Genomic DNA, 18,683 nt, shown 5'->3' on the forward strand with positions numbered 1-18,683 from the left:
CTATTCTGCATCAGGAACCGAGCCTCGCTTCTGCTTTATCCTGCCATTGGATACTCACCCTGCGAATAGGACGTACTCGCCCGGCGCGATGTTGGGTCAAGATCGACCAAGGAGCCTCCAGAAATGTTGCTGCCATTCCGGTGTTGGCCTTGAGGTGGGTACGCAGAAAGTGGATTCGGCATCGAGAACATGCTGGAACCAGTGGCCTGTACAATTCTCCGTGCTTGGCTATTCAACCACTCGGTGATGTTAGGATCATTGCAGTCCGCGTGACTCATCAGCATGCTCTTCGTCTGGTTGAGCTCATTGATCAAGCCGCGGTGCTCCAAGCGGAGGTCCATGTTGTGGCGTTCCAGTTGAGACTTGTTATATTCCAATTCATGCACCCATTTCTTCTTCTTCTCCCGACACTTGCTCGCGGCAATTCGGTTCTTCTCAAGAAACTTCTTCCGCTTCTCCGTCGACTCGTCCTCTTCCTCATCTTCCGATTCTTGCTTGACAGATTTGGACTGCTTCTGACGGGCTCGCTTCTTTGGAGGCTCCGAGCCCTCATGTGAAAGTTTCCGGGCCGGTGCCATGTTATGAGATTCTTGAAGTGAGGGAATGGAATTGGAGCTCGATTTGGTGCTAATTGATCCTCGCGCCTCGAAGGAGGCTGGTGTTAATGGCTCCGAAACCTTGCTTCTTGTCGAGACAGCTCCCTTGTTTGCGAGGAGGCTTGGATCGCAGACCTGGTCACTGTATGAAATGTCCTGGAAAGGCATGACGGGAGACCGACCCAAGGAAGAGCGCGGGCTGGGGATGACGGAAGGGTTCATCGACGAGTACGATTGATGAGAGGTGGGTGGGAGCTCCGTGGTTGCCACAACCACCTCGTCTTCAAGGGTGTCTGGGTACGGGTCGATGCCGTTGAAGTCGACAAGGTCACTGGTAAAGTGAGAGGGGTCTTCCATGCCGCGCGTGGGGGCCTTGGCAGCCAACTTCTCGCCCAGGGCGATCTCGAAAGCCTGTCTTGCCTCCTAAGGGACCGCTGGGTGGGTCAAGAAGTTTCCTCCGGGTTAGCAGACAGGGGCAGATAATGGACTGCTGGTACTGGGTTTAACGGCGCCGACTGAGTGCGTTGAGGTCCTGGACGGTGTCAAGCATTCGACGAAAAGCTGTCGCGGAGGCTTACAACCACACCACGACGGGCAGATCTGAGCGGCCGCAGAATGACGTTGGTATGAGAGAACAACAGCCTGCTCTACCGGGGGGGGGGGGTTAACCACAAATGGCAATGGAGGTGTTTCCCGCGAAGTTGGCAGCCACACACTTCTCAACTGCTAAAGGACGAGATGACGACTGTTTTAGAGCGAGCAAGGTGGTCAGAAGGGAGGCGAGGGCAACCAATGCAAATTGGAGGGAGTTGCCGTGGCCAGCGGGTTGACTGGTCTGCACCAGCTTTGGCAATGCGCCCCACAATCGAAACGGAACGTCGGCGTCTTCTCAGAGGCGTTGTGAGAAGGATATGGCCTGAGAAAGCTAGGACCTTAAATCAGAAATGGGTTGCGTGCTGGACAAGCTGCTGGGTTTGGTAAGGGGAATCGCAATGCTAGTGTTGCCGTTGATCGTCGACCGCTTCAAGAATCGCGTGTGCGGCTTGCAAGATTGGTTCTCAAGTCGTCCGGGAATCGTGTGCAACGGGCTGCGGCTGGTCAAGATGGGTTGGTTTGTGGGTGTACCGCGATGGGTGATTTGCCTCCCAGGGCAGTCGCAGACCGGGAGTCAGGACCAAAAGCTCCGGAGGTCACCTGAAGAGGAAGCCTAGACGCAAAGAGATGCAGAGGGCGGGAGAAGGCACAACCGTCAGGCAAATGATATCTCAGATGAAACCAGGAGAGACCAAGGGGGTGGGGGAGCGCCAGATTGTTGGGTGGTCGGTGCGATTGTCTGTTGTTGTTGTTGTTGTTGTTGTTGTTGTTGTTGTTGTTGTTGTCGCGTTGCGTTGGGCAGACAAACTCGGTACGCAGTGTGAGTGGTTTGGCCGTTGGTGTGTCTCGCAGCGTAGGTTGATGACGGGCGAGGAAGTGAGTATGTACGTATGAGGGAGACAGAGGGAGAGCAGAGAGATTGTATGTCTAGGTGTGTGCGAGCCTGCAATCCACAAGTACTGAAGGTAGGTAAAGTAGTTTTGCGAAATGGCCACTCAAAAACCCATAAGTATCGAAACCAAGAGCCTTGGTGGAGTGAAGGGGGTGGGCAGTGGGCGAGATGGATACCGAGATATGGCCACGGACTTTACTGTCATGTACCAAGCAGTGTGGTATGACGCGGACGGCGTGTTGGGGGAAGGGGGGTGGGTAGTGGAATCTCTGTGCTAGTCAGATGTATGTACGGACTGCTCAGGTCGACTACCAGCTTCCAGGTCGTTGCAGGTCGCAGGTCACAGGTGGGCAGGATCTTATTCACGGCCGGTCCAGATTGATGGGGATGCGGTTTCAATGACAAGAGGCCGGGTATCCGAAGCTGCAGGGACGGGGGCGAAGAAGGCAAAAGTGGACCAGGTGTGATGAAGCTCTGGTCCAAGGTCCCAAGCAGAACAGCAGCAAGACATTGGCAGTCACTCAATCCCCCGCTCTGATAATGGAAAGCCGAACGTTCCCTCTGCCTTTTTCTCCTCCCTCTCGCCCGCTCGCTCTCTGTCTGTCTCTCGAAGCTACCACGGGTCCCACTCGGCCCACAGGCGGGGTGCCAAAGGCGTCCAAAGCTTAGAGCTGTCCCTCGAGGCGCGTTCCGTATCCGTGCTCTACCTAGGTACACGCAAGAGTACACGGTACTGCCCAGGCGGGCAGGCCTGCGGTACCTTGGAAGTACATGATCTGCCCAGCCAGGCACACGTATCCCGCTCGTCACTTCGAGGGTACATAGCCCCCCTAGCGGCCCACCCATCCAGGTAGCCAGCCCTTGCTGGGAAGACAAGTGCCTTTGTCATTAGGCAAATCAAGAGTCCAAGCGGGCCTACGAATGGATGCAAATCTCTTCGGGCAGGGCTCACAAGCCTAAGAGGCCCGACAGGCAGGGCAGGGAAAAGTCGCCCCTAGCAGCTGAGAACAGTTCTGGCCGTTCTTGGGGATGCGGTGGTGGTGGTGGAAGAGACATGGCTGATTGGATTGCATGGGATTTACCGGTCTAGCAAGGTACCAGAGTACAAGACATGGGACTGGAAGTGTCCCGATCGGGAGCGCCTTCCTCCATTCTGCCCAGTCGCCCAGGTCGCCTTCCAACTTTTCTGGCAGCTCCGGACCTAAAGCTCCTGGCTGTGCCCCAGCTCTTTTCCTGCCCCAGGCAGCCACACCATTTTGCACAAGGGTCAGGACCTGGGCAGGTACGTGCCTGCGTACCTGCTGTAACGTAATAGTCTCCGTGTCGGGCAACTCGCTCAGCGACTTTGGGAACACATATTGATCGAGATTGCGAACTAAACTCACACATACACATCGACCTGCTGGGGCACTGACCAGGTCGCCGGGCAGGCCAGGGGCAAGCAGCAGGAGCATGGGGTCTCGCGGGAGCTGCAGAGCCAGGCCCGCGGTTAGCCATCTGCATTGGATGACGGACCCGGGCAGAGCATCAAGCGAAAGTATAAAACTTTAAGCTCCGCCCCAGCACCTCCCTACCTGCCCTACCAAAAACCGAGGCAACGGCAGGATGGGAATTGAAGATTCCCATGTTTTTGTACAGACACCAGGAGATCTTTTGCCACCTCTTCTCACGCCCTGGATCCTGGCAGCCGCACCATACCACCACCCCAGCAACTCCGCGTCTGGCCCGTCTAGCGTGTCAGCTATTGTTTAGCCCACAGTAGCTTGCTATTCCGTGGGAGAGATCACGTGGAGATGTGTGGCGACAATGGGAAAACAAACGCCATGGGCGGGCGCATTGGTCGGCAGCACCTGGGCATCATACCAGCATACCAGTTCCAATATCCACGCATGACGAAACCACCCGGGTGAAAAATGGGTCGATAATACCCCCATCGTTTGCATTAGACCATCCGGTTTCTACTGCGTCGTGCATCGGTCCTTGATATAATGCGCAGCACGAGAGTGTGAATCTCCACATGAGACGGCCCTTCAGCGCTGCCCGGACCCAAGCCAGCCTGCCAGCCTGCCTGCCAGCCTACCTAACCACACAACCACCTGGTCACCAGAGGGCGATCGATGCCAGACGGTACTATGGTGCCATGTATTTTCTGTTTTCTAATTGAAGTGGTTACCTAGTAGTCACCGATAGTCGTACAGGACTGACATTTCATGAGTCGTTAGAATCAGGTTATGACGTAACACCTGGCCAAGAGCGGCTCTTTGCATGATGACGTCCTAGGGCGGCATGATGAATTCCACCCTCCTCGGGCGGAAAAAAACGATGATTTTTCTATAGGAAATCTAGATTTCGCTAGCATAAAAACGCCAGCTAAATGTATAAACTTGTATTTTACATACCTTAAATTACCTTTTTACTTTTAAATATAACTTTTTTTTTAAAAAAAATTAACTTTGCTTAAGACGGCAATTAAATTTAAAAAAGGGCCGGCTGGGGCGAGGATGGATGGTGCCGATAGGCACCGTTGAGCACCATTTGAGGCCTAATTTGGTGCTCTTTATGTTCCTTAAAATGAGCGAGATGCGTTTTGAGTGAAAAGCGTGGAGGTATAAGAGGGTATCAGGTATCGTTTTTGTCTGCCCGGGGAGGGTGGAATTCGTTGTGTTGGTCCTAGGGGGAAACGTTGGCTGAGCATTTCTCCTACTGCCGATGCTGTGCTGTGCTGGTATGCTACCTAGGTAGTGGCTGGCGATATGGATTGGGTACCTGGGTAGGTAGGTAAGGCTGATAGGTCGGAGGAGGCCCGGGGTTGAGCTAGCACGCCTAGGCCTGCGGAACTGCACCCTCCTCCCCTGGCTTGGCCTACCCTTGAACCCTTTGGCCCTCTAGGAGAAAGACGGGCTACTTTCATGTGAGTAGCGGGCTACAGTAGTATCGTCCGCTGATATAATGAACTAGACATGCTGGACTGTCCCTGGGTGGCAAAGGTCTGCTCGGAACCCATGTCGGCTGTCAGGAAGAGAAGAGAGAGAAGAAGAAAAAAGAGAAGAAAAAAGACAGCCAGTCCCTGATCGGCGTCTGCTTCCGGTGGTCCCTGTGCTTGCAAGGTTCTGGGAGCACCCTGTCACCTGCCCCTGCGCACGCACGCATCAGACAGGCTGACAGGCAGGGAGATGTCTCTACAGATCTCAAAAGATTTGAATAGCAGACCAGATGTAGGTGGTGAGCGTTGGCCAGACGGCCTGGCACATAGGCACTAGGAAAGCACACATGGATGGAGCATTGCCAAAGGTGCTTCTAGGTAGATTATATTGCCACACAGCCGCAGACTGTGAACAGTAACCAAACCAATGCATCGCGGTTCGGACCTTGACGAGCAACCGGGCAAAAGCTGGGTGTGGCCCTCGTCCGCAGCCCCGCCCCACCCCTCAGTCAGCCAAAACGCGCCCTTGGTGGGGCAAACGCCCGTCGTCCCCGGCTTTGGGAGTCGCGTCCTGGTCATCGCATCCTCCCATCACCACCAAACATCACCCTCCCATCATCGAGGGGTCATAGTCTGCAGCCAGACCAGCCCACTCTGACACGGCCCAGAACAATCAAGCTCCCGCTCTCGAGGGCCCCACCCATCCCCGAACCATCCTGCCACCCCACGTGTACCGAGCACTGGAGCGCTGGTGCGTTGCTGCTGCTTGCCCTGAACTCCATCCAGGCCGAGAACTGCGCGGCTGAAGCAGTGCTCGCATAGGTATCCCCACCTCGACTCAAATCTCGACTGCTGCCGCGCTGCTCGTGATTCCCACGTGCCAACTTATTCCCAGACCAGCATCCGCATACCTGCATCCACCAAGGCCCGCGCTCAGTAGCCATCAGCTCGTTCTCGCCCAGCATGGAGTCCCAGTCAACACCTCGTATCACCGCGCCCTACCTGGACTCGTATCAGGGCCGCAATGTCATAGTCGTCGGCCGGGTCGTCCAGCTTCGAGGAGAGGCCGCAGTCATCGACTCGGACGGTAACATCACTGCCCACTTGAATCGTGTATGTGACGATCTCTTCCAACTTTTGGGCCCTGCCAAACCTCCAATCCTGTGTTACAGTCATGCGAGTTTCACGTCCTGCTTTTTTTTTTTTTTTTTTTTTTGGGTTGGTTGATTGCTTGGGGGGGGGGGGGGTTTGCCTTCTTTTCCTTTTCTGTCTGTTTTTCTGGGGTTGTTTCCTGTTGTTTTTGCCCCTGCTTTACTTGCTTGTCCTGTTCTATTTTATTCTCTTTTCTTTCTTTTGGCTCGGACTCAACTGACATGAGGAAATCACAACCCTACAGGAAGCCCACCTGTCCAATGGAAACGCGGTACAGATCATCGGCAAGGTCAATCCAGACCTGTCCGTCCGGGTGCTAAGCTCACTAGACCTTGGGACTGGCGTTGGTACGTTCCTTCCTGATCAGGCAGTCCATGCAGCCCATGCAGCCTTGATCTGGGATGATTTCCTCTGGGACAGCCTGCTCTGGGTTAACCCCCCGGGATATGGATCGCCAGGTTATCACGTGATAGCCATCATCATGATCAAGCCGTGCTGACGTCAAACCAATCACAGACTTCAGCGTCTACCAGAACGTCGTGGATGTCTCCCAGAAGCACCCGCAGCTCTTCGGCGGCGCCACCACCCACTGACTTCCGAGTAGCAGCAGCAGCAGCCAAGGGCTCGTCTCGGTCGGGCCTTCCGACTCCGTGTCCCAATGTCAGCAGCGTTATCAGCCACGGAGTCGAGGCGAGAGAGTTAACAAGTATGCCGGAGGTAGATTGGAGCGTGATTTGAGCAGGCTTGATCTCGGCCGAGAGGCGAACCCGCCGTCACCGCCGCTAACAGGACCATACCAGAGGCCACCGCAACCTTTTTCAGCCCGTCCTGAGCGGGATGGTCTGTTTTCAAATTTAGAGGACCGGCCTCACATGGACCTCGTCAGCACGAAGCGGACAATGAGAGAGCCCATGCCGGGAGGAGGAGCCAGCAGAGTTGGGAGGAATATGGCTACTGGGTCTTCCCCGGAGCTCTCGGGGTCCATCTTCAGTGGTATCACGAGGCAGACCAGGGGCGGAAGGAGACACGCCCAGTTGGTCATGGATGACTCTGGGCGCTGGCGTGTTGCTCGTGCTGCGGACCCAGACAAGACACTCCCGGGTGATGAGTGATGACATCCCTGTGAGCAGGCACCGCGGAAGCATCCAGAGCTTTTGTCGCTATTTGGATTGGCATAGTGTGTTCGACGTACATAGCAGCCATACCGTAACACGCTTTACGTCTCGTTCCATTCACTTGTTCCAAGCAAACACATCCGAAGACTGTGATCACAACAGATAGGTCATCATTCCTAGATCTTGCAAATGTGTGAATTAGACTCTAATTCCGGGTCACTAAACTCTACGTTGGTGACATGCTGCGTTGAGGAGCAAATGCTCCTGTTCCTGAAGTGCTAAAAAAAACATCAAAGTGCTCAAAGTCTGCCTGACCCCTCCTCGCTCCCAATCACCCCATAGGCTGAGTATCTTTACCAAAGAACCGATCCTGCTGCCAACGCCAAATGCAAAACAATGTTCCAGCCATGATGGGCTCAAGAAAGCAAAAGCAGGATACAGAATCCATGTCCAGGACATGGGATGAGAGACCGCCAACTCTCATCTCGTCACTCACTCGTCGTCTCCTGCATTCGTCATCATTATCTCCCCGAAGCTCTCCCACGAGACGCCCTCACCGTCTAGGCCAATCTGAGACGCCGCTCCAAATGATGCGTGTGCCCCTCCACCATTCTTGCTGATCAACGGTGGCGAGCTAGGCATCACCGCGTCGGTCGTCAGGAAATGGCCAAAATCAAGCGACTCAAGGTGCCCCGACAGCACCGCGTCGCTATCCAGGTTCGGCAAGCTTGCAAGGTCCAAATCACCCAGACCGTGTGCCGAGGAGCCCGTGGTGAAGTCATGAGCCTCGGACAAAAGCTGATTTAGGGTCGATGAGAAGGGCGAGTCGCATTCGCCCGTGGCCGTTGATAGGCCATGCGCTTCGCTGAACATAGCCATGTCACTATCGAGGGAGAAATGTGCGTGTAGGTGCTGGGTCGAATGGTTGTTGAGATCGTATCGCTGAGCATTGTGCCTTCTGGCACTCGACACTCGTGGTGTCTTGGTAGGCGTTTGTTGCAAAGCATGGAGGGCATGTCCGGGCGACTTTGCGACCGAACGCGCCGACCGTATCGACTTCGACACACTCCTAGTTATGGGTCGATGACTTGGCGTTGGTCGCGTAGGCGTCTTGAACTGACCGTTCTTCCTCTCCTTGGGAGGGGGCGTTGATGGGCGCGGAGGCGTACCGAACAAGTCCGCCATATCATCATCAACTTGCGCGGCACGGCCAACGGACTTCGGTGTGGCATGGAGCTTTAGATCCCCCTCAATACCCAAATACATGTTCTCCTGCTCGATTGCCGCTTTCCTTGACCTCTCGAAGGACGGTGATGTCTTCACGACATTGATAGCGACTTCGCCAAGCACTTTGGGCTGGCCATCCTTCTTAGGGGAAGGAAATAAGAGTCGGCGGGTCCTCCCTAAATCCTCATCTTCAGGAGCGGCAGGGCCCTGAGCCATGCCGTTACCGTGTGATTTGGACGAACCCTGACGGTCGGAATAGTGGAAAGAATCCGCTGGGCCAGCCGATTGTGACTTAGAGCCACGCTCGCGACTGGGTGGTTCGGTCGTTGGACCCCGCAACAGCATGACCTCGTCAGCATTTTCTGGCGACGAACCCTCATCACCAGGACCGATCGGATCCGTGGTAAAATAAGCCTCGGAAGTCAGATTTGCCGTTCCCTTATTCTGCGCCTTGGCCTTCTTGGGACGAGATTTGCCATTGTTCTTCTTGCGCGGTCTACCAAGCTGGGCCGGATCCGTCTCCCACCTGTCCTCGGGCCGGTGAGTCTTAAACTTGCTGAGCCAAATCCCACAAGCTATTGACCGTCAGTCCATTGCTCTTGGGCAAGGCCACCAAAAAAAAAACCTACAGTTACAGAGCATATCTTCCTTCCATTTGGCTTTGTCCTCAGTTGGTCCAAGGGCTTTCTTGATCACCTGGTATTCCAGGGGCTTCTCATTCTCGTCCCGCTTCGTGATAATGATAGCTGTAATACAACCAGGCTTGTCAGAGAACACAGGGAACTCGGGGCTTCCTTCACAGTGTTGTGAGAAGACTTTGCGCCAGGTCGGTGTGCTGATGGCGCCGCAATTCGAGCAGAAAGTTGGCATCTGCCCGGCCTCAATCGCCTTCTCTAGTTTTGCCTTGATCGACTGTTTTCGCGAAAAGTTCTTGCTCAACGGGGCCTGCTCTTCCTCGTCGTCAAAAGAGTAAAAGGAAACATTGGAGGGCTCAGGCAAACCCGGGTCACTGGCCGCAACAGACGGTTTGGGTGCTGGTATGGTGGCCTCTGAGGTCGATGGTCGACGAGAGGGGATTTGTGGCGGCTCCGATATTGACGGCAATTCATGCGCGTCTCCTACGGCGTCGGTCATGGGCAAGCCGTCAGCCAGTGGCTGATCCAGTAGGCGCAAAATCCCATCCTCCGTATCTTCGATTGACTGAAGAGGAGCAGGTTCAGGGGCCTTTGGTTCGCTGACTTGCTCGCCGGCTGACTCAAGCGTGTGCTCACGCGATGGCTCTCGTGATGGTTCGCGTGCTGCCTCTCGCGTTGGATCCACCGCCGGCTCCGATTGCGATCCATCCTTTTCGGCAGCCTCAAGCTCCAAAGGCAGTTGGGGTACTGGCGGCGGGCCAGTTGGTTCAACGGGCGTTTCCTGTCGTTGAAGATTTGGCTCAGTATTTGCTCTCTTCAACGGATACGCTACTGCCTTCGTACCGGTTCCTCGAGACTTTTTACTGAGTGCTTGTGAGGTGGCTTTGGGCTTGTAGATGCTCTTCTTTGGAAGCAACTCCGGAGGTCCAGGACACACTTGCTCAATAATCATGGTCCCCGGCTTCGAGGCTGCTTTAGACCTGTTTTGGGGGACCGGACGTAGGGCTTCTGTAACGCCGGGGTCCTCTGACCTCGGAGGCATCGAAGTTGCCAAGGGCATATCGTCGTAATCGGCTATCGAGTCAAATCCTCCACTCATAAAACCAGAATCTGGTTGAGGCATTGGCATCGGTGGCAGAACAGGACTCGAAAGCGGCGGGCTAGACCGCATGGAATGAGCTGATCTTGGTACCGGAGGACTAGAACCGATATCCGCAGGGCTCTCCTCTGGTGTGTAAACCTGGTGAGGTGACTGAGCGACGGACTCGGAGGGTGACCGGGCATCTTGAGCTGGTGGTCCGGGTATACCACCATCAAAGACTTGGTATCTGGTAGACCCATCATAGCCCAGGACGGATGGTCTCCTTGACTGTGCCTGGGACAATGGCTTGGAAAGCGGACGAGGGGGCGCTTGGCCGGGTACAGGTGTTGGTGCGCGAGGGACCTCTTGGAGGTGGCTTCCTCCGACTCCACTGCTGCCGGACGCAGCAGGCCTCATGGTACGCAAGGAACCTGAGGTACTAGCAGCGACTCGCAAGGATCCAGGGGCGGAGTCCAATGGAGCGCCCTTGGGCCAGTCGGCCTTAGTAGTCTTTGCCCTTTTCTTTTTGGAGGGCTCGTCTCCATCGGTCGCGTCTTCGATAGCAGACGTGTCGCCACCATCCTGTCTCGGGTGCTTGGGAGGCCTGCCTCTAGGGTTTCCCGTTTTCTTCTTGCTGGGTGCCTTTGACGACGACCGTTTAGGTTTCTTTGCTGGTGCGGGTGCCCCATTCCCATTGCCTTTGGATGTAGTAGATGCATTTTCTGGAGCCGGGCCCTGGGATGATGGAGCTGGGCCGAACGAGGACATAGGTGCCGTAGGCTGAGACCCTGCGACACTCGTGGGTGGAGGCGTTGGTGCTGCAGGCAGCGGTGCAAAATTATCTGGACGTACATCTGGAGCCGGGCTGGGCACTTGAACGGGCGTGCCAAATCTTGCAGGAGCGAGGTTTGGGCTGGGCGCCGAAGGACCACTCGCGGGACGGCCAAAACCGGGGTTTGACTGAATGAAAGACGACCATTCACTGGCCGTGTCAGTTGGCGTAGGCGTCGGAGCGTTACTTCCATAGCCTCGTTGAACCTCAGAGTTGTGTGAAGTTTGTGGCCGCTGCATTCTGGGAACGGAGTTGAGCTTTAGCTTGACCTCCAATGTCTCCTTGACGCCGTTGCCAAATATGGCAAGCATGTTCTTGGTGACGCGTCCGGTGACCAGCTTCTGCTCAGGGTTGGCTACCGCCTGGTCGAGGCCCCACGACAGCATTCCCTGTCCAACCAGTGGGACATCGTCTTCGGAGTAGTCCAAGGCGTAGACGGCATAATCTTTATCAGGCTGGTTGACGATCTCGGGGCTGCACTGGGCAACAGCCTGTAAACATATTCTCAAGTCGACAACGCCGATCGTGGTCCTCTCGTCGATGGGTGCTGTTTGTATTTGCAGAACGTGGGGCCAGCGTGCTAGGCAGTTTTGTTGATCCCTCTCGAAGGTGTAGCTGACCTTGACTATAGAGTAACAGGTAAGCCTGGGAGTGGGATGAGATCAGGGAGAGCACAGTCATGAGCTTACGTCCCATGGGCCGCATCTGCGCGCCCTCGGCCTCTTGAGGAGGTTGTGCTGGCGGTGGAAGGCCATGGGAATGGTACTGCCCCCAGGGGCCGCCGCCCTGGGAGCCCATGGCGTTGGGGAACGACATTCAGTCGTTCAGTGATCGTGCATGCATGCAAAGTAGGCTTTTCCGCACAATGACGAGGATTGAGCTGATGATGAGAGGTGGAACTGGGTGTTGCCGTGTGTGCTGGAGAAGGGGAGAGAGACAGAGGCAAAGAGAGGAACTTGATAAGTAGACGACGGTGGTGTCGTGTCGGTGGGACGCGTTAGAGGTATCGACAAGAGGTGGAAGGAAAGGTTGCAATAAATGGGTCTGGTGGATTTGAACGCAGTTGTATGCAGGGAAAAGCAATTAAAGGCTGGTTTTGCTGCCACGAAGGTCGCGTCTCGTCTCGTTGCTTTCACGCGTCCTTTAGCTGTGCGTGGAGTGGATCTTTGCAGTGCCAGGGGGGGGGCGGTGGCCGGCAGATCGCGGTAAATAGACCCAGACCCAATTGGACCAACAACGACGTGAATAATTCAAAATTCCCCTCAGGTGGATTCCGCAGTGGAAACACTCCCTCGTGGTGTTTTCTGTACGTACGAGAAGACGTTGCAGCGGGTGTTGATAAACTCAAGAGCAGGAGGGAATAGAAGTGTATAAAGGCGACAACCAGGTGGGAGGTATCGCGACACGCCCGATGTGCGGGACGGGTACAAACAAATTGACGCGACGAGGAAGGAGCTGGCCGACAGCTGCAGGCGGGACGTGAAGAGACGGCAGGGGTAGCTCCCAGCAAGATCAGCCGCACCGAGACGGGACGCAGGTACCTCGCCGAGGCAAGGGCACAGGGGTGCCGGGCCTGAACCAGCGCCGCTCAATGGGCGGATCCCCACACGGGCGATGATAACGGTAGCGATAAGGGGGAATGACGTTCCCCAGGCCTGGTCGCACCTAACTGATGCTCACAGTCGATCGGACTTAAGCACTTGGGCTTTCAGGACAGCTCCGGCGTCTCAGAAGGCAGCCATCCCACCATCAAATGCCGATGCAAATCAAGCAAGAGAGTAGAGGAATCTGAGGATTTATTTCTCGAAGGGGCCGGGGCTTCCTATTTATACCCCGGGGCAGCACGGCCGCTAGTACCTAATGACTCAAGCACCGGACACCCATCTCGCCGTCGACATCTTCTGCAGTAAACTCTCACATCCACTCGCAGGTAGAACGAAGCTTTGCTGTCGCGACCTTCGCATCAACATGGCCTGTTCTACGTGAGTTCTCCATCACCCCGCACCCCCATCTCTAGCCGCATTTTAGAACAACAGGGTTAAAACCGCTAGTAATCACGCATCGCCTATCAAATTGAAGCCATCGTCAACATACATAAGCCTGGCACTTGTGTTTTATTTTGGAGTCTAAAGACAGATGCACACCGCAAAATATAGTTACCACTCGTACACGCTATTTATCACGGCCCAGTCTTTGCAACACTCTACGACTGAGAGTCTATCTGCTCCTCTTCCTCCACCCATTTTGCAATGTTGTTCCCCGGGATCACCTTTGTTTTCCGCGCCACAATCTCGCTCACAACCTCCCGCACGCCCTGCTTGCCATTCCTCTGGGCAGAAAAGGCGTTCACGATCTGGTTCTGCGTGTAGCTCTTTTCTGTAGCCAGACGCTTCACGTCGTCCTCTGTCGGGATGCCGAATCTCCTCCATGGGTACTCGACGTAGTCCTCGTCCGTCAACAGCTGCAGAGGTGCCACGTCGCGTGAAATCTCAAAGAACGGCTGCGTGATGTTGTCACCTTCCTGGATGTCGTCCAGGCTGGCCGGTTGCCACTTAGGGTTCTTGTCCTTGTCGAGGAGCTGTGCCCTCACGCCCTCGGTGAAGTCACCGTGCCGCATAAACTTGGCAGCGATCTGGTGCTCCCGCTTGAACGTGTCGGCAATGCTCCACTGCCGGCCCTGTTGCATCTGCTTCAACGTCACGTGGACGGACGTCGGTGACCTTGCCCTCAGAGTCGCAATAGTCTTGTTCGCCCAGTCCTTCAACGGGCCCTCCGGCTGCTCCTCCAGGGCGCGCACGATCTCGTTGACCGTGGGCTTCGAGAAACACCGGTCGATGGCCTTGCGCAGCTCGCCTCCCAGCAAGACCGGTTGGTCATGTGGTAATCCAGTGGAGTATTCCTCGATGGCGTCGTTGATGAGCGACAGTCGCTTCTCCAGACTGTCGAAATCCCTGAATCTAAGCTCCGCCAGCCGCTGCTCGAGCATCGGAAGCGTGGTGGAGTGCAGGTAGTGTGTGGCGATACCCGCGTAGAGCACATTCGCCGCCTTGAGTCGCTCGCTTGTCAAGGCAAGGTAGGTGCCCACCGCGCCGGGCATGCGTGGCAAGAAGAATGAAGCGCCGACGTCGGGGAAGAAGCCAATCGTGGTTTCGGGCATCGAGAAAACAGTGCGCTCTGTCGCTATCCTGAATGGCGCATGAATGCTGAGGCCAACGCCTCCGCCCATGGTAAATCCATCCATGAAGGAGATATACGGCTTCTGGTAGGTCGCGATGAGGTGGTCCAGCTTGTACTCGAGCGCAAAATAGTCATCAGACCTCCTTTGGCCCTGTTCTCCGGTCATGTTTGCTTTTGCCAGAGCCGCGACGTCCCCTCCGGCGCACAAAGCATTCCCTGCGCCCTTCATAACGACCACGTTGGCCATGTCTGATTTCTGCCATTCGATGAGTCGCGGCGCTATTTTGCGGATCATAGATCCATTGAGGGGGTTGAGTTTCGACGGTCGGTTTAGTTCGATCGTCCGTAGGCCGTATAGGCTGGTGAAGACGACATCTTCGGGCTCGTCACCTTCCTGTGGTTTCCAGATTGCTGCCGATGACGATAACGAGGACTTCAGAGAGTGTCAAAATTAGTCAATTGGCCAGAAAATCGGTTTTGGTGGGCGTACAAGTGTTCTTGAGCCTGGTTGCTGCTCCATGATCTTGGCTCTGAGAGGAGACATGACGGTGCCTCTGCAGGGTCGGCAGCAGGCTGATGCTGTGAGGCCAGCTCGTGCCGAGAGCGCCCTTGCGAACATTTACAGAAATGGTGACCCTCGACCTGACTGATTCCCGCGAACGCGCATGGAAAGTTGACTGATCGAACTAGATCAAGCCGAAGTAAGAGGGGGAGAGGAGGGCTTGGGGATATCAATCGACTAGTTGCGTCGGTCTTTCAAATGCTCCAAATTTGCTGCAAGGACCTAAACCGCGGAGCATTGGGAGCTTGGAGCGTCATCCACGCTCGGGCTGGCAAGGGACCCACCTCCCGCTAGCCTCGCCCAATCACACCCCAGCTGGCTTTGGGAGCTCCTAATTTTCTAGGCGACGTCTCTATGCGCCTGCTGCGTTGAACGTGAAAGCGGCGGCCTTGTCTCTCGTCTGCCCAACTCAACTCAAACATACACCGCGACCTCTCCACAGATACCATGGCCGACCCCAAGATCCAGTCAGAAGCCCCTCTCTGCTCCCATGTTACTGTACCAGAAGACTGACACCACAACACAGGGAATTGCTCACGAAGCCTCGTAACGAACTCACGTGCGTCCCCTTCTGCCTTCCTCTGTCGCGTCCCACCGCTCGACTGACTGACGGACTGGCTGACTTGTCAACAGTGAATACGAGATATCCCAATTGGAAGAGCGTACGTTCAACCCCGTTCGACCGTCCCCGCGTCAATGCGCGCCCAGCATGGCATCGTTGATGACGTGCCTGCACGCCATGGAGGGAATGGGAGATTTCACGCACCCACCAGCTAACACTAAATTTTGTGCGGGAAAACAGATGAATTCTCCGCGGGTCCCCTCTCGATCCTCCAGACCGCCGTTCGAAGCCACACCCAGGTCCTGATCTCGATACGGAACAACAGGAAGCTGCTGGCGCGGGTCAAGGCGTTCGACCGGCACTGCAACATGGTCCTCGAGAACGTCAAGGAGATGTGGACCGAGACGCCCAAGCTTTCTAGCGGGAAGAAGGGCCGGCCGGTCAACAAGGACAGGTTCATCAGCAAGATGTGGGTCATCCCAGGAGACGGGGGGAAGCAATCGCTCCTCCCATGGACTAGTTGCAATTGAGGCTAACGTGGGCACGCAGGTTCTTGCGAGGAGACTCCGTCATCCTGGTGCTGTTGAGCTGAACGGGTGAGGGGCTGCGTTTTACGTTTCACGATACCCGTAGGAGGACTACTGTCCGGGTCGTCAGGGTGTGTTCGCTTGCTTTCGAAAAGGGTCAAGATCATTCACATATGGACATAGGCGTTGAGAATTGAGTCGACTTTTTCTGCTGGGATTCAAACAGATACTGCTTCTCGCATGCATGAGGCTCGATCACCATGCATGCCGTGTACTACTTGACATGGGAATCAAAAAGATTAGGTATTACAGTCCGGACGCCCTCCAACGATAAAAGCCCAAACCTCCGGCTCACAACTCCGCGCAGACCAAGCACTTTGGCTGGGGGTGGGGGAACAAGGACCACTGCCATTCTAAACTTTCTCCCAGCCCTCCTCGTTAGACTTGGGTGGTTTCAGCCCGGCAACACCGAGGAAGAAATATGCCAGCCCCCACGCGCCTGGGTCGGGCACGTGCTTGAAGCCCGAGCCGCCGACGTAAACGGACCGGCCCAGGCTCGCGACCATACCCTGCGTCGCCTCGGCAGCGGCTATCGAGGCCTGCGCCGCCTTCTGGACGTCGCCGGACTCGGCCAGTGTGTCGACGAAGGGGTACAACGCGTCAACCAGGGTGCGGTCACCGGGCCTCGCGGGCGTGTACTTTGAGAGCGCCTCGCAGGACTGCTTCAGAGCCTCGGCCCAGACCTTTGGCGACGCGTCACCCGGTGCCAGGGTGCTGAGGGCGTGGACGAGCGCGTTCAGGAAGATGGCGTAGATTGCGCCGCTGGTGCCGTCCATGGCCATCTCGACGACGGAGACAATGTTTGCGGCGTCTATCACGGCGTCCCCGCTCAAAGGGTTGGTTTTCAGGTGGTCGATGATTGCTGAGGTTGTGTCAGTGGACATGTCTTGAATCAAGTATGGGATCGTTGCTTGCTTACCTTCTGCGCCTCTCTTCAGCCCGATGCCGCAGTCACCGTCTCCGACCACCGAGTCGTACCGAGTGACATCTGGCTCTACGGCAACAATGTACTCGAGCCCCTTCTGCAGGGCCTTAGAGCCGATGCTGGCATCGTACTTCAGCCCACTGGGCTTGACCTCACCCCCTACGGATGAAGTGTCCTCTCGTGTTGCCTGGTTCTTCTCCTCCCAGGTCTCCTTGGAGATAGGTGCTGCCCACCCAATCGCCTCAGACGGGTAGTCCAGCAATTGGATCATGCTCGGGCCGCCGACCTCGGTGTTGACAACATTGAGCAGGGTGATGCTGAAGCCCAGGCCGTTCAGACTCGTCATGTACGTGCCGCTCAGTATCCTGACAGGCCGGATGCCATGATCTCTCTGCAGCTGTGTGACTACCTCGGCGGTGATGCCGCCCAGCTCGAGGACACTCACTCCGCCCAGATTGTTCACCAACAAGACGATCTCATTTGAGTTGACCTCCAGGAATGCCCGGTCCTTATCCTCCTGGTCGAGTAATTGCTTGAGCATCTTGGCCACTAGCTGCGGCAGCTCGATCTCTTCCCTGCCGCTTCCGGCCTCGTTGTGGATGCCCATGCCGATCTCAACCTCCTTCGCACCCAGGTTGCCCGCGTCATCGGCCTTTGGCGGTGCGCGGCCGGGCACGTGGACGTGCTCCAGACTGGCGCCGACACTGACGAGGTTGGACGCGGTGAGCCTGGCGACCTTGGCTACGTCCTTGAGGCTGTAGCCCTGGGCGGCCAGGGCACCGGAGATCTTGTGGACGAGAACTGTGCCAGCAATGCCCCTGCGGCCGACCTTGCCAGCCTTGGCCCTCCCGACGCCGACGTCGTCACCGACGACGACCATCTCTGCGTCAACACCGGCGGCGTGGGCCTTCTCGACGCCCATGCCGAAGTTGAGGACATCACCGGTGTAGTTCATGACGGTGACGAGGACGCCCTTGTCATGGCCGACACGGGTCTGGATGGCGGCGCGGATCTGCTCCGCAGACGGGGAGGCGAAGATGGTGCCGGAGACGGCGGCAGTCAAGAGGCCCTTGCCGACCATACTGGAGAAGGAAGGCTCGTGGCCGGCGCCGCCGCCGGAGACAATGCTCACCTGGGGGTTCGAGGAGTCATTGGGGGTTGGGCGCCTGTAGATGACCTTGTTGTGCTTGTCGAGGGCCAGGGAGGGGTTTGTGAAGGTGATGGCCTCAAGGGCCGAGTTGACGAGATGTGTCGGGTCGTTGACAAAGTGTTTGGCAGACATGATGGCACGGGTGGGTGACACGAGCTGCTGCTGCGAGCCTCGCCAGGGGTTGCAAGAGAGATGGATTGGGGGATATCAGATACACTCAGCCTTGCTTGCAGTAACATGCGACTGTGTGTCTGGAGGGAGAGGGCAGGCCGGCGCAGACAGAGGGTTTATATAAAGATCCACTGGGTGGTCGAGAAGGAGGATGGAAAATTCACTGATTGACGGAAGAATTGAGGGGAGAGGAGCTGGGGCGAGGGAGCTCTCACATCACGATACCTACCTGGCCGTGGCTGTCGCCGGCAACTAATAGTCGATGGGCAGTCGGCGGACGCATCGACCCATGCAGGCCACCCGGGCCAGCTCGAGGCAGCTCTACCTGCCGTGGTGCTCGGCGGGCATGGCAATGGCTAGTGTCACGGTTGACAGTCAGGGTGAGCAAGTCCGGGCGGAGGAATCTAGAATGTCGGCTGTGGAGCGCAGTGGGATGAGCCTGTCACGCGCGGGGGCCGCTGCGGGGGAGCGGATGGGGTGATGCAACCTGCCTGCCTGCATC

At 56.3% G+C, this 18,683-nt stretch overlaps 6 protein-coding genes across 6 annotated transcripts; 2 read left to right on the top strand and 4 right to left on the bottom strand.

Annotated features, from left to right (window-relative positions):
- Positions 1–3,973, bottom strand: INS49_014498 (uncharacterized protein; the record flags this gene model as incomplete). The annotated part of the gene is made up of 5 exons (XM_043175188.1): positions 1–5; positions 59–1,019; positions 3,498–3,551; positions 3,753–3,811; positions 3,946–3,973. 5 exons carry the CDS (start codon positions 3,971–3,973, stop codon positions 1–3), a joined length of 1,107 nt encoding a protein of 368 aa, XP_043020145.1.
- A 1,995-nt stretch (positions 3,974–5,968) lies between these two features.
- Positions 5,969–6,750, top strand: INS49_014499 (uncharacterized protein; the record flags this gene model as incomplete). Its single annotated transcript, XM_043175189.1, has 3 exons — positions 5,969–6,118; positions 6,402–6,504; positions 6,674–6,750. The coding sequence occupies 3 exons, from the start codon at positions 5,969–5,971 to the stop codon at positions 6,748–6,750; spliced, it is 330 nt and encodes a 109-aa protein (XP_043020146.1).
- A 1,014-nt stretch (positions 6,751–7,764) lies between these two features.
- Positions 7,765–11,863, bottom strand: INS49_014500 (uncharacterized protein; the record flags this gene model as incomplete). Its single annotated transcript, XM_043175190.1, has 3 exons — positions 7,765–9,074; positions 9,129–11,672; positions 11,737–11,863. The coding sequence occupies 3 exons, from the start codon at positions 11,861–11,863 to the stop codon at positions 7,765–7,767; spliced, it is 3,981 nt and encodes a 1,326-aa protein (XP_043020147.1).
- A 1,387-nt stretch (positions 11,864–13,250) lies between these two features.
- On the bottom strand, positions 13,251–14,768 carry INS49_014501 (uncharacterized protein; the record flags this gene model as incomplete). Its single annotated transcript, XM_043175191.1, has 2 exons — positions 13,251–14,657; positions 14,715–14,768. The coding sequence occupies 2 exons, from the start codon at positions 14,766–14,768 to the stop codon at positions 13,251–13,253; spliced, it is 1,461 nt and encodes a 486-aa protein (XP_043020148.1).
- A 465-nt stretch (positions 14,769–15,233) lies between these two features.
- INS49_014502 (uncharacterized protein) lies at positions 15,234–15,940 on the top strand (the record flags this gene model as incomplete). Its single annotated transcript, XM_043175192.1, has 5 exons — positions 15,234–15,253; positions 15,313–15,345; positions 15,420–15,448; positions 15,589–15,817; positions 15,898–15,940. 5 exons carry the CDS (start codon positions 15,234–15,236, stop codon positions 15,938–15,940), a joined length of 354 nt encoding a protein of 117 aa, XP_043020149.1.
- Positions 15,941–16,288: 348 nt separating this feature from the next.
- INS49_014503 (uncharacterized protein) lies at positions 16,289–18,142 on the bottom strand (the record flags this gene model as incomplete). Its single annotated transcript, XM_043175193.1, has 2 exons — positions 16,289–16,797; positions 16,855–18,142. 2 exons carry the CDS (start codon positions 18,140–18,142, stop codon positions 16,289–16,291), a joined length of 1,797 nt encoding a protein of 598 aa, XP_043020150.1.
- Between the last annotated feature and the right edge of the window lie 541 nt (positions 18,143–18,683).

The sequence above is a fragment of the Diaporthe citri genome (genome assembly GCF_014595645.1).
Source record: "Diaporthe citri strain NFHF-8-4 chromosome Unknown scaffold_8, whole genome shotgun sequence".
NCBI classification, from domain to species: domain Eukaryota; kingdom Fungi; phylum Ascomycota; class Sordariomycetes; order Diaporthales; family Diaporthaceae; genus Diaporthe; species Diaporthe citri.